Here is a 13030-nt window from a genome sequence, read left to right as displayed (position 1 = left end):
TGAGGTGCAAGGGCCTTTGGGCCAGTACCGCCTCACCGTCCTTGGGCGCCACAAGCTCAGTGTACTGCTCATTCTCCATCCATTGCTCGGGGCATTCCATTGACGGCAGCTTCCACACGCCGTGCATGCCTGGGGGAGGGGGCGGGAGCTTGCACGCAGGCCGTGGGCAGAGCGCATGCGTGCATGGGAGGGCAGGCTGGTCATGGCATGGCTGGGGAGGCGGGCGGGCATAGCCCGGCACCGCCGTGTAGGCGCTGGCGCCGGCCCGGGGCAGTGCAGGCGCACCAGTCCAGGTCAGCTTGACGGTGTCGCCCTCAGTGGTTTCCAGAGGCGCGTAGTTCATCCCCTGCAGGCGGGCGAGGGGGCAGAGACAAAGAAGGTACAATGCCAACTCCCCGCCTGTGCCGGTAGCGACGGGATTCGGCGGCGGCTTGATGCTTCCCAGGCGTGTGTTGGGCGCTTGCACTGAGGCCCTTCGGCTTACCGGGGCCCACTGCACCTCCTGCTCCACACCTGTAGCAAGTTGGACCAACCCACCGGTGACAGAGCGGCGCTGACTAGGCGGCTTCCGCCGGTTTCCGCCGAGGCAGCAGCTGCCGCAAAGCCAACACATCTGCTGTGCCGTGCGCCTGCCAGGCAGCCCAACTGGCTCTCTGGAGCAGGCCGATGGGCTGGAGGTGGTCAACATGCAGGTGTCAGGAAGGAGCTCACCTTGGACTGCCGCGGCAGCCAGCAGGAGGGCCAGCACACACCAGGGACGCACCATCTTGCTCTTGAGTGCAAGCGCAAGGCAAAACCAGTTCAGGTTGTGAACTTCTGAACTGGGTTTGCCTTTTGAAGGTGGCTTCTCATGGCAGTACCACAAAGAAAGTTTGGGCGCCGGCGTTGGGGGGGGCAACCAGATTCCAGCCTGAGGGCATGTGTAAATTTTACAGTTGTATTAGGAAATAGCAAGAAATTGTCTCATCTTGTGCAGGGATTGACGCTAGGGCCGGCTTCAATGTCCAGTTGCTGGCGGGGCGGTACGGTTTGGCTCATCAGGCCGCGCTAAAGAGGCATCCTCTAGTCTGAGGTTCATCCTCCCATCATGACCCCTCGGTGCCGTCAGGCTCGGCGTTGCATGTGACCTGCGGGCTGGCAGGCAGCCAGTGCGTGTCTGCTGGTGCCAGCGCTGGCACGCCGCCTGGTGGCGGCAGAAGGTGGCTGGGGGACCGGCGCGGCTGGCTGTTCACCTGGATTTGCTGCCCGTCCTCGCAGTGGTCGCTCACCTGCATGGCAAACTGAACAAAGTTAATCTGGGCCGCCACGGGCAGCCAGCATTGAAGGTGGCCCGGGGCCACAGAGCTGCAGACCGCCAGTGACAGTGCGCGGCATGGGCCCTGCCGGGCGCAAGGCAGTCCCGCTGTGGAGGCAGCTGGATGCATGTGCAGCTCACAGAACAGATGAAATAGTGCTGCAAGCAACGCAGGCGGAGGGCAGGGCAGGAGAAGGAGTGAGCAGGGCGTCATCAGGGCAGGTGGGCACGCTTTGGCAGCCCCCGCCGAGACCGGCGTTGCACCGTTGAGCTGCATGCGCCATGCCAGCGGCAGGCGCCCAATCGCGGCAGCAAACACAGAAGCTTCTTGCCTCGCCCGCGGTGGTGCCATCGCAGGTGAATGTCCACGATGCCTCTGCACACAGTGGCAGGCAGGTGGTATGAGCGGTGCGGTCAGCATGAGCCGCAAAACAATAGCATTGCAGTGCATGCCATGCACCAGCTCCCCGTTTCCCGCTGACCGCCCACCGACGCTGGGCGGCACGATCACGGTGGATGGGTTGCCAGGCTCTGGGCAACCGGGACCCTCCACCTCCACAATGTCGTGCCCGTCTGCGCCAGGGCGGCGGCTGGCAGGGGCTTGAGGGAGACGTGGAGGCATGGCCGGGCGGTGGCCTCCTGCCGCTGCCAGCGCTGCCGCTGCCAGTGGCATCCTGGCACGCAGGCTCACCACCAGACCAGCTCAGGGTGAGCGTCTCTTGGTCTTGCAGCGAGACTGGCTCATACTCCACCCCCTGCACAAGTTGCAGGCGGGCAGGGAGGGCGCGTGGGAGGCGCCAGCGTTTGTGGCGGCAGCACGAGTGGCATGTGGGCTGCGGCAGGCATGCAGGCCTCACCGTGGTCCAGGAAATGGCTCCGCCAGCCACCTGGCCTGCAGTCAGGCAAACGGAACAAGCACCAGAGCTGCTCGCATGGCACTGACAGCCGGCGATCTCAACCCGCCCGGCCCCGTCGGAGGCTCTCCTCCTCTCCTCCTGGGATCAAGTTTCACACCAAGCTGGGCTGGCTGATGGCAGACTGTACAAGCAGCAGCAGGAGGATGAGGGCATGGCTGCAAGGGCTGCGCCGGCAGCGGCAGGGCAGCGCCGCACCTTGAACCGCAGCGGCGGCCGCGAGGAGCACCAGCAGTCCCAAGGCACGCTGCATGGTGCCAGACGGTGGTGTGGAACGAAGGGAGAGGGAGATGCTTGAGGCGTCCGTCATGGGACAAGTCAACTAAGGAGTAGAAAGAATGGCAGCACGCTGGCGCCGGCGGCGCACTATGCTCAAGTAATTTTGGCACGGTGCAGCTGCGCAAAACGCTGCCTGCTTACACGAGGCGGCGGCAGATGATCCATGCAGCACACAGACACTGTGCTGTCAAGCAAAAGTCAGGGGACAGCTCCAGCTCTGCCTCACGCTGCGAGCTGCCGCCGCCGTTGCAGTGGCCTCCCAGCCCTCTAGTCCATGCCGGAAGCAGCCTGCTCCCAGGCGCCCTGGGCCCCAGGCGCGAGCGTGGCGGCTTCGGAAGGTGTGTCAGGGCTGCAGGTAATCTGGATGCGCTGGCCCTGAACGCAGTGTTCCGCCACCTGGCCTACTACGAAATGCTGCACAGCATGGACGGCGAGGAAGGCACACAGGAAGGGGGCACAGTTGCGGCTGCTCGACAGCGCATCCTGCAATGCTGGCTGGGTATACGATGCTGGACAGAGGCTGCAGGCACAGCACGGCGCCGCTCACCTCTCCGTAGTTGGCGGCGTCACAGGTGAAGGTCCAGGAGCCGCCTGCAGGTGTGACATGCAGCAGGCGCTCAGCAGGCTACCTCAGGCCATGCGCAGCTTGATCCACTGGGCCCACCGAAAGCGCCGTGCTTGCTCACCGTTCACGGGGGCCACCACTTCGGTGTAGGGCGCATCAGGGGGGCAGGCCGAGGCGGAGCCAACCTTGGCAACGCCGTGCAGGCCTGTGGCAAGGCAGGAGCGGGCAGGGCGGTGGCTGGGATCGAAGGGAGATGGGGAGGCACCTCGCCGGCTCCGGACCCTTCCCTATGCGCATGCTCCCAACGCACCTGTCCATGCGAGGGTGAATGTGTTGCTGGTCAGCAGGCTGACGGGGGCATACGACGGTGTGGGGAGGTTGTCGGCGGCGCAGTTGGGGTTGACGGGCGTGGCGGCAGCCTCAGACTGTCCGGCCTGCGGCAGAGCACAGGGGTGGCCATAGTTCTCGACCTCGTGAAAGAGAGCTGGCAGGAGCTGCAGTGGCAGGCGTGGCCGTGCGGTGAGCTGCTTCAGCTCACCGGGACCCAATCCAGAGTCGTGCCGCCCTGGCCTGCATAACAGGCGGGAGCGGGCGGGTTGAGGCAGGCGACGCGCTCAATCCGCCGCCATCCTAATGCTCACGGCCAGGGAAGCTCCTGAGAGCAAGCTCGGCAGGCGGAACGGGGCGCTTGCACGTTGTAAAATCCTGTGTGCGAAGCAGGGCGGCGAGCAGGCTTCAGGTGAGGAGCACTGGTTGGTTTCATTGGAGATGACGCCGCACGCATGTGGCCACATCTGCAGCGCGCCAGCATTGAGGGCGCGGCGTCAGGAGGCAGGTGGACAGCAGGGGCTACCCAACTCAGAAGCGAAGATGCATGGCTACGTTGCCTGCTTTTTAATATGAGTGGCTGCCACGCTGCGTGGACAGCACCTGGCTAACCTGGCTGCGCAGGGCGTCACCAAAGCTGGCATGCATAGGGTGTTGTACCGCAACTCGCAGCGCACCGGCACCCCGCGCAGTGCCACCCCGACGTCGGCAGCAAGACTGGTACGAGCCTGGTTACCGTCGCCGGAGCTTCCTGCGCACCCTACCTGGACTACGGCCACCTTGTGGGCTTGTTGAGGAAGTGCAACACACGAGTGAAGTCGTCCTGCCATGAGCGAGGGGGGGCAGCATCAGGAATCGGGATCATAAGGATGTGCGCCATTTCCAGGTGGCGGCAAGTGCTGAGGAGCACTAGGTTGGAACGGTAAGGGGAAAAAAAATCAGTCCTCAGAATGGGTCCATGCTCAGGAGGGACTGGCGTCCGCTCCTGCGTTCGTCGAACTGTGGCGCAGTGCCAAGCGGCACCGTCGGCCAGAGCAGTTTCTCGCGCTCAAGCAAGGACCCTACAACACAGCATCAGACTTGAGGAGCTTGTCTGTTTTGAAGAAAACAGATAAGGTGTATCAACTGAAATACAGATCCTGTATTAGTATAGTCGATGTCCTGAGGGTAGCACCCCGCGCCTCAAGAGTGGCTGCCCCCATGCGTTCCCCTGGTTATGGGCCTTGCTGTCGTCCCCCATGCGCCACCACACATGCATCATCTCGCCCGTGTCTGGGACTTCGAGCCCTGGGAAAATCCCCCAGCAACCACATGCATGCATATGTGCAGCAGGGGCCATGCACACCATGGCCCTGCAGCGGCAGGCAGCCCAGGCCCCTGCGCCCCGCCAGCCGCTTCCTGACTGCAACAGAAGGTGCAGCGGGGCGATCGGAGCCAGCACAAACCCCCAGGAGCGCAGGCTGAGCGACTGACAGCGGCCGCCAGCGCGGCGGCGAAGCTCTTCTCTTGGGTGGGACGGCCAGCACACTCACCCTGAGCATCACGGGCTCCGCCTCGCTGCCAACGTGCAAACCCCTGGTGCCGTGGGGCGCAAGGCCGGGCTGTCAGAGGGCGAAAGAGTTGGATAGGTCATGGCTCGCTCGCGAGGGTCCGTTGTCGGCTATGAGAGGCCTCTGCGATCTCTCCGCAGACACCAAGTGATCACTATCAGGCACGGCTTCCAGCGGGTTGCCGGCGATGAGGGGAAGATGGAGCAGCTCTCCCACAGCCGGGGAGGGTGGCCTGATCAGGGCAGTTGTTGGATCGCAGGAGTCGCCTGTGGGGTGAGCTGCAGGTGGATGTTGACAAGGCGGCCCGCCAGCTGGGCGACGTCCCGCCGCCAGCGTCCAGCAAACTGCTAATTCTTGCATCCGAGAGGGCGCAAGTGAAGAATGTATAAAAAGAATGCTGCATCATGAGGTGTGTCTGTGCATTCAGCCCTGGACGGGACGGGTTGCTGGACTGCTGGGGACCAATGCGCCCCCGCCGCCAGGCCGGCCGTGGGGCAGTCAGGGAGAGTCGGCGAGCTGCTCAAATATATGTGTGCTGGCGGTTTTATTTGCAATACGCCGTGACGGTCAGCGGCTACTGCTTGCCGGGCAGCAGCGTCGTCTGCCGCACCCTGCCGCCCGCGCCGCCGCTGGTCCGGGCCTGCCCCGCGGCCGCCGCCGCCAGCGCGGGCTGCCCATCGGGCGAGATGCGGCTGATCTGGTGGTCGCACACCACGCCGCTGACGGGCACCAGCTCAGCGGGAGAGGCGTCGCCAGGGTGCCCTGCAGGCCGAGCGGGCAGGGAGAGGCGGGCAGGCCAGGACTGAGGGCGGGTGGTGGAAGGCTCGGACTTCTGTTCTTCCAACAGGCTGGGAGTACACGTGCAACGGGCGGCTTGGGCAGGCAGCCTGGACATCATGGACAGCGATGGGCCACGGGCCAGCAGGCAGGCTGCCGCAGCCCACCCACCTGTCACCTCGGCCGCAGCGGCCGCAGCAGCAGCCGCCTGCCCGCTGCCGACACCCTGCTGCGTGCCCTCGCACGCCAGGGCTGGCGCCAGCGCGCATAGCTGCGTCTTGGCCGCGCCTGCCGGGGTGGCACCACCTGGCTGCTCCTCCACCTTCACCCTCGCATCCAGAAGCTCCAGCTGCGGGTCGCTTGCAGTGAGCGCATCTGCAAACGCCGCCGCGCCCTCCTCCGCCGCGCCGCTGCCGCCGCTGCCCTCCAGCACCTGGCTGCAAAAGGCGTCGGCGTCCGCGGCGGCCAGCGCGCAGCCGCCGCTGCCGTCGGCATCGCGCTCGTCGCCGCAGCAGGGCGCGCCCATCACGTTGAGCACCTTGGCTCGCTTGTACTCGCGCTGCTCCTCAGACGACAGCCAGGCTGACCGAGCTTTGACCTGGCGGGTCAGGTCATCCAGCAGGTCCCGAGGCATGGAGCTGAGCACCTGCGGCATGGGAGGGAAGGTGGCCAGTTGAGGGTGCGAGTTCAGGTCCAGGTGGGAGCAGGGAGGGAAGAGGGCAGGGACAAGAAGCGGCAGCGGCGCAGGCAGAGGTGTGAGAGTGAGAGTGAGCGGGCAGGTGAAGGCCCAGACACGCGCGAGCAGCAGGTGAGGCGGGGAGGCGGCGGCACTGTGGGCCGGCAGCGTGACAGCACCCACCACCCCATACTCACCTTGATATAGTTGTTGAGGTACTTCTGGTCGTCGCACTGCCGCAGGTACTGCTGCAGCTCCTCCAGCCGCGAGAGAGAGTTGGCTTTGAGCGGCGCGGGCTTGCCGCACGCGCCCGGCCCCGCCGCCGTCGGCAGCAGCGGCAGCGTCATGGGCAGCGGCTCCCGGGGCATGTGCATCAGCTCCATGGCTGGCAGTCAAGCGGCTGCAGCAGCAGGGGAGGCGGCAGGGGTCAGGAGGGGCCACGACGGAGAGGCCAGCCAGCGCGCTGTGGTGGTGCGGCCGCTCAAACGGGCGGCGAGTGCGGGGCGGCAGGGGCCCCGGCGCGGCGTGCAACGCCGCCACGGCTCACCTTGAGCAGCCGAAAGGGGCAGCCAGGCGCGTGAAGCTTGCTTCCAGGCCGAGGAGGCCGCGGTTGATCGCTTCCTTGGGGCGCCGCTCTCTCCGCACCAAGGGCCTCAGCCAGCCACTTTGCCCACTCTAGCTCCGTTAAACAGGCGACACGTGAGAGTGGAGGTGGCAGCCGCCTACCGGATGCGCTCCCGCGTTCAATTCGAGTGGCGACGCGGCGATGCTCCGCCCTGCGCTGCTGTCAAATCTGCGATGCCCCGGGAGATGGTTTTCAAACGAAATAAGAATGAATGGGATGGTTTGGAGTAAGGGAGGGAGACACATTTCCATGCAGCGGCGGCGCGCTATGGGCCCAGCGTGGCGGGTGGGCAGCAGTTCAACCGGAGGCATGGGCGAGGGGATGACTGACACATCACATTGGCTTCTCTGCAACTCTTAGATCATGAAATCACAGAAAAGTGGCGATACCCGGTCGCCGCGCCGCCCCCTCATGTGCCGTGCGCCTGCTCATGCATCTGCCGCACTTTGTCGTGCACTGCCGCAACCACAGGGTTCATGTCTGGCCGCGCTGTGTGCTGTGCCACCTCCTGCATCACACCCGGGCGCATGAGCCAGCAGCCCCTGATGAAAGGGCAGCCGTCTCCAGTGCAAGCACACCAGGTTGTGCCGGGCAGCAGGGACGCCAGTTGCCTGCCTCTGCCATTGGCAACCACCGCCTTGGCAGGCAATTCGGCCAAACGTCGGCCGAATGGCGCTCCTGCGCACCTGCACCATGGAGGCCAGCCCACCCTCCTCCTGCTTCCTCATCCTGCAGGAGCAGGATGGCACCAACCCAGGCAGCGGCAATCGCTTTGAGGAGCCAGGAGGCAGGAGATCTAGCCAGCAGCCTGGCATGGCGCAAACTAGCTGCCCATGCTTCGGCAGGGAAGTTTGGGCTCGTGGCGGCGGGCAAGCGCGCACGTGTGCGTGGGGGAGGCCACCATCTCGTCCTGCTCCAGCTTGGAGGCCGCCTTCTTGATGGCCTTGTTGGCCACCGCCTCTGGAGACTGCACCAGGCACAAGGCGGCGAGAGCGGCGGCAATAGCAGCGGCGGCGGCAGCGGAACGAGCGGCTGCAGGAGTCGCTGGCATCCCGGCCTTGTTTCCGGCGCATCATCTTTCGTGGATACCCGGCTCACGTTGCAGTGCCTACCCCAGTGGGGCTCCCCGTGCTGAAGGATGGTTTCTACGAGGTCTTCTTTCTTGAAGCCGCTCTGAGACATTGCCTGTGCGATCAGACGAGCTGCCAGTAAAACGTGAAACGTAGAAGCGCTCGGCAAATGGTGTCGGGAGGCAGCGTCTGGAGTGCGAGCCCGCCCTGCTGGCGCCGCCGCCCCGTCAGCCACCCCGTCAGCGGACCGGCACTTCGACACGTCTTCATGTGCTCTCTCATGCCACTCACAGACAACTAATGCATGGTGGCGACATTGAAAGGCATCCAGTGCGGCGTGGCAGGGATGTATTGCTGCTGCCGCCTGCCGGCGGCCCGCCCGCCTGCCGCCTGCTGTGCGGCCTATTCGTGGCGGCCTCCTCAGCCCTCGCAGAACCCGGACCCCGGCTGGTTCAGCTTCTCCAGCACCTTGTCCTCCACCGCAGGGTGCTGCCCACGCGCCGCGCGGTCCGCCACAGACTGCAGTGCAGCATGGCTGGGGCGGCGGTGGCGGGGTTGGCGGCGTGCATGCCATGTGGGGACTGATGGGAACCGTCAAAGCTAGGAGGCCTGAGGCAAGCTTCTACAGGCGCTTGCGCACTACTGCGAAGCGCCTCGCAGAACCGACCGCCCACCCACCTGGGTGCGAGCGGCCAGGCCGTGCTTCTCGTGGGGCCGCCCCTCCACAGACTCAAGGTGCTCCAGCTCGCTGGCTGCAGGGGTGAGGTGGAGGTGGTGGGGCACAGCTAGCAGGGATGGGTTGCCGACCAGCTGGTTGAACAGAACAGGACAGGTCAATGCCTGTCTACAGGCGGTGCCCTGGTCACCCACCTCCCGCCGCCAGCACCTCCTCAACAGTGTGCGGCCTCTTGTCCAGCGGCTGCCGCGCCGCCTTGGCCTCCGCCGCATGCAGGATCGCCTCCGCCAGCTGCTCCGCCTCCGAGCCGCCCATCTCCGCAGCCACCCGGCGGTGCACCAGGGCCGCCACCTCGCTCTCCTCGGGGTGCAGGCGGTGGGCGGCGGCAGACTGCAGCAGGGGGCGGCGGCAGCCAGCGGCATCGGGATGCCGACGGGACCTGGCACACTGCCAACCATCCCGATGCAGCAGCCCCTCGTGAGCTGCGCACCCTGCTCGCCACCACCAGCGCTGCCCACGCAGGCCGGGCGTCCGAGGCCGGGCCCAGGCAGCGTCAGCCCCTCACCTGCGCCGCCGCTGCCAGGCCTCCCTTGGGGATGGTGTGGTCCTGCGTCTGCGCCGCCTCCAGGCGCTCCAGCTCCCGCGCCGCCTCCTTCAGCGCCTTGTTGGCGATGCTGTCGGGATCCTGCGCAGCCCCAGCCAGCCAGCCGGCCCACTGAGTATGCCACTGTGTATGCTGTTGACGCGCTGTTGACGCCTATCTAGCTGCTGCTGGCTGCCTGTGTTTGCCTGCCTGGCTGCTCAGCTGACGGAGCCCAGTGTGCTTTGCTTGCCAACTGGCTTGGCAGCAGGTGTCGGGCGAGCGCCGTCAGCGGCGGCCCAGCCGGGCGCCTCGCCTTGAGAGACTTGGGCACGTGGGGCAGCCCCTCGCGCAGCACCGCCTCCGCCACCTCCTCAGACTGCTCCGTGGACATGCTGGCCCCCGCCTGGGGCGATCCAAGGGGCTGCCGCCAGAGAAGGCGCGAGACGTGGCTGGTGCCCATGGCTGGACCTAGGCAGCTCAGGCAGCCCGCTGGGGCACACCTTAGGGCTGAGCAGAGCCTGATGGCAGAAAGCATGAGCAAACAAGGCATGTGAGGGAGCAGATTGAGAATTGGAGTAGCACGCCTGCCACGTCAGCGAGGCCTGCCCCGTCAGCGAGGCGGGTGGGGTTTGACTGGACGGCTGTATGTTACATGATGGGGCAAGGCCTGTCATACATGAATGCACTAGGGAGTTCACGATGGATGCAACGCAACAATGGAAGCAATGAATGGGTCGCGGGGGAGAATTTGTTTGCAATGCCGTTGGTTGGCGCTCACGTGGGGCGGGTTGACACGAGCATCGGGAGACAGCTAGGGGCCTAGCATGCATGATGATGTCAGCAACAGGAGAGGGGGGGTGGGTGCTGCGGAGACGCAGGTCGGTAATCAGTCAGTCGGTGGGTCGCTTGGTCACATGGGTGGGCTGCCTTGAGGTCTCACTCGCGGTTGAGGTCCACCCACACCTGAGGCAGCCCCTCGTCCACGGCGCTGCTGTCCCACAGCTTGCCCTTGCTGACCTGCGGGCAAGCGCAGGCGCGGGGTGGAGGCAACAAACGCCACAGGCCAGAGTCAGCACATGGCGGGTGGGTGGGGGCACGACTGTCACCAGCGCTGAACAGCCCTTGAGCAGCCGCAGACACGGTGCCGAGGGGCAGGCAGTTTAGGGGAGCAGAGATGCCCAGGTCAGGCAAGGAGCTGACACCAGCGAATCCGATTGCCATCATGCCAAGCAGCGCACCAACCAGGGGAGTCCAGGCCAGGCGCACCTTGCTGTTTGACACAAACGCCTCCCACTGCTTGCGCGTGTCGGTGTCCCAGCTGGCAGGGTCAAAGACGTCGGTGCTGCCGCCATCCTCGTCCTCGTCAGCCAGCGCTGACGAGGCGCCGCCATCGCCGCCGGGCGGCCCGCCCCGCAGGAACGGGTTGCCGCCGTCGCCGCTGCCGTCGGCCGCCCCGGCCACCTGCTGGCCCTTGCGCCCCACCGCGGCAAACACGCTGCTGTCTGCGCCTTCCAGGTCCTCGGCCGCCGCCAGGGCCCGGTGGAAGCGCTGGCGGGTGCGGCCGTACACGTGGGCGGCGCGGGCCTGCTGCTCCGCCTCCCTGCACAGCAGGCAGGCACAGCGCAGCACAGCAGGCACAGCAGGCAGGTGAAAGTTGGCGAGGCTGCAGCCAATGAGGCCCTCCACCAGGCAAGGGCAAACACCAAAGAGGCGGGCAGCTCGCGTGGTGCGTGCCGGCTCGTTGAGAGCCAGAGTCAGAGCAGCTCAGAGGTGCCATCCAGCCAGGGACCAGCTGCGCAGAGCCTGTGCTGCTGCGCACCTGATTGCCAGCCGGGCGTTGCGGGCCACCCTGCGCCGCGCGCGCATCCACCGCAGCACCGCCACCGCCAGAGCCGCCGCCGCCAGCCCCAGCGCCCAGGCCCATTGCACCAGCATGCTGGGGGCTGCTGCCGCTGCTGCACGTGCCGAGGCGGAGGGCTCGCTGGGAGGCGCAACCGCTTGCCGCACCTTGCGGGCCTGCTGCTGCTGCCGCAGCCCAGCCACCGGCGCCGCTGCCTGCCGCTGCTGCGTGCCCGCCACAACCTGCCGGTTGCCAGGCAGCTGCTCCTGCAGCTGCTTCTGCAGCTGTGTGGCCGCCTGCCGCAGGCTGGACGCCTGCTCAGCCGACAGGCGCGACAGGACGTGCAGCGCCTGACGTGCCTGCTGCTGCACAGCCGCAGCTTGCTCGCGCACCGCCGCCACGACCGCTGCTTGCTGCTCGCCCGCAGCCTTGAGGGCGGCAGCTGGGGAGCTCTGCTGCTGCGGGGGCGCCGTGGCGGGCTGCTGAGAGGCAGCACGCTGCCCCGCCACAGGCGCGCTGACCCGCGGGCGGGCGCTGGCCGCGGCCTCCGCCACGTGATGCTGGGCCCACAGCGCTGCTTGGCGCAGGTTGGCCAGCTGCCCTGCCGTGAGCTGCTGGAGGGATGCTGCCTGCCCTGCCGTCAGCTGCTGCAGGGCGGCCACCTGCTGCCGCGCCAGAGCTGCTGCCTGCGCGCCGCCGCCCTGCACAGCCTGCTGCGCCTGCTGCAGCGCGTGTGCCACATCGCCGGCCACACCCGCCGCCGCTGCCTGCACCTGCCCCACATCCAGCTCCTGCTGCAGCTGTGCCGCCGTTTCCTGCAGGTGCAGCGCCGCCGCTCGCAGCTGCTGGCCGCCCTGCTGTGCAGAGTCCTGCAGCCGGTGGCCCGCCGCTCGCAGCTGCTGGCTGCCCTGCTGTGCTGCCGCCTGCAGCTGGTGCGCCGCCACCTGCAGGTGCTGGTAGCCCTGCTGCATCACAGGCTCCAGCGCAACGCTGCCTCCAGAGGCAGACGCGCGCTGCGGCGCCGGAACGGCCGCCACGTGCTGCTGCGGCTGCTGCGGTGGCAGCGGCAGCGCGGCCTCCTCTCCAGCCGCCGCCGCCTGCTGCTCGCAGGGCAGCTGCCGCTGCACCTGGCGCCGCCGCATGTGCCGGCGCGGCCGTGCCAGCACCCATGTGCTGTTGCCAGGCAGCGGTGGCAGGCCAGCCAGCGGCTCGTGGTGCTGAACCAGCTCTGCAACGGAAGGGGCTGCAGCCAGGCAGCGGCAAGGAGGAGGCGTCAGCATCTGGGGCGGGACGTGGCGGGAGCAGGCAGGACGGCCGCAGGTCGGAGCACAAGCCAAATTCAAGCCTCGCGCAACGACATCACCAGCTCACCGTGGCTGGCGGCGCTTGGGCCTGTGCCAAGGAAGACCTGCAGCCTGTGGACATCACCCGCACTGCCCGCCTCGCCGCCGCCGCTCGCAGACAGCGCCTGCAGCACGAGGCGGCAGCGATCGGCGTGAGCGATGGTGCGATCCAGCAGGCAGAGAGGGCGCATCACAGCCTTCAAACAGCCTCTCAAACTTGCCCTGGCTGTTGCAGCGTGCAGGCGGCCGTTCCTCGACCCTCCAGCCCTTGCGGCCCTGCCAGTCCTACTGATCGCCCCATCATCCAACAGCCCTGCAGCCGCACAGCAGCAGAGTTATGAGGCCCCTGCTTCCAGGAAGTGGATGTGATGTGCGGTAGGGCAGCCCACCTCGAGCTGGCGCTATCGAGAGAGCTGCCATTCTGTTGGTAGCGTCGAGGAATGCAAACACAGCGAACAGAGAGGCCGGGGGCTCGAAGCCAGCGGGGCGGGAAGAAGGCAGGGCGCTGCCA

The 13030-nt window shown here is 66.8% G+C and overlaps 1 protein-coding gene across 1 annotated transcript; it reads right to left on the bottom strand.

Annotated features, from left to right (window-relative positions):
* Positions 1-1085: 1085 nt before the first annotated feature.
* On the bottom strand, positions 1086-12456 carry CHLNCDRAFT_51642 (hypothetical protein; the record flags this gene model as incomplete). Its single annotated transcript, XM_005848686.1, has 29 exons — positions 1086-1127; positions 1269-1453; positions 1784-1867; positions 1986-2049; positions 2152-2186; positions 2407-2455; positions 2884-2901; positions 3035-3078; positions 3174-3257; positions 3363-3486; positions 3591-3622; positions 3694-3757; positions 4057-4202; positions 4912-4954; positions 5540-5691; positions 5878-6352; positions 6580-6767; positions 7143-7272; positions 7694-7736; positions 7889-7974; positions 8106-8192; positions 8546-8596; positions 8756-8829; positions 8948-9143; positions 9319-9438; positions 9668-9757; positions 10300-10353; positions 10603-10936; positions 11156-12456. 29 exons carry the CDS (start codon positions 12454-12456, stop codon positions 1086-1088), a joined length of 4395 nt encoding a protein of 1464 aa, XP_005848748.1.
* Between the last annotated feature and the right edge of the window lie 574 nt (positions 12457-13030).

The sequence above is a fragment of the Chlorella variabilis genome, assembly GCF_000147415.1.
Source record: "Chlorella variabilis unplaced genomic scaffold CHLNCscaffold_7, whole genome shotgun sequence".
NCBI classification, from domain to species: Eukaryota; Viridiplantae; Chlorophyta; class Trebouxiophyceae; order Chlorellales; family Chlorellaceae; genus Chlorella; species Chlorella variabilis.
The sequence above is the reverse complement of the archived record's forward strand: the minus strand, read 5'-3'. Positions and strand labels throughout refer to the sequence as shown.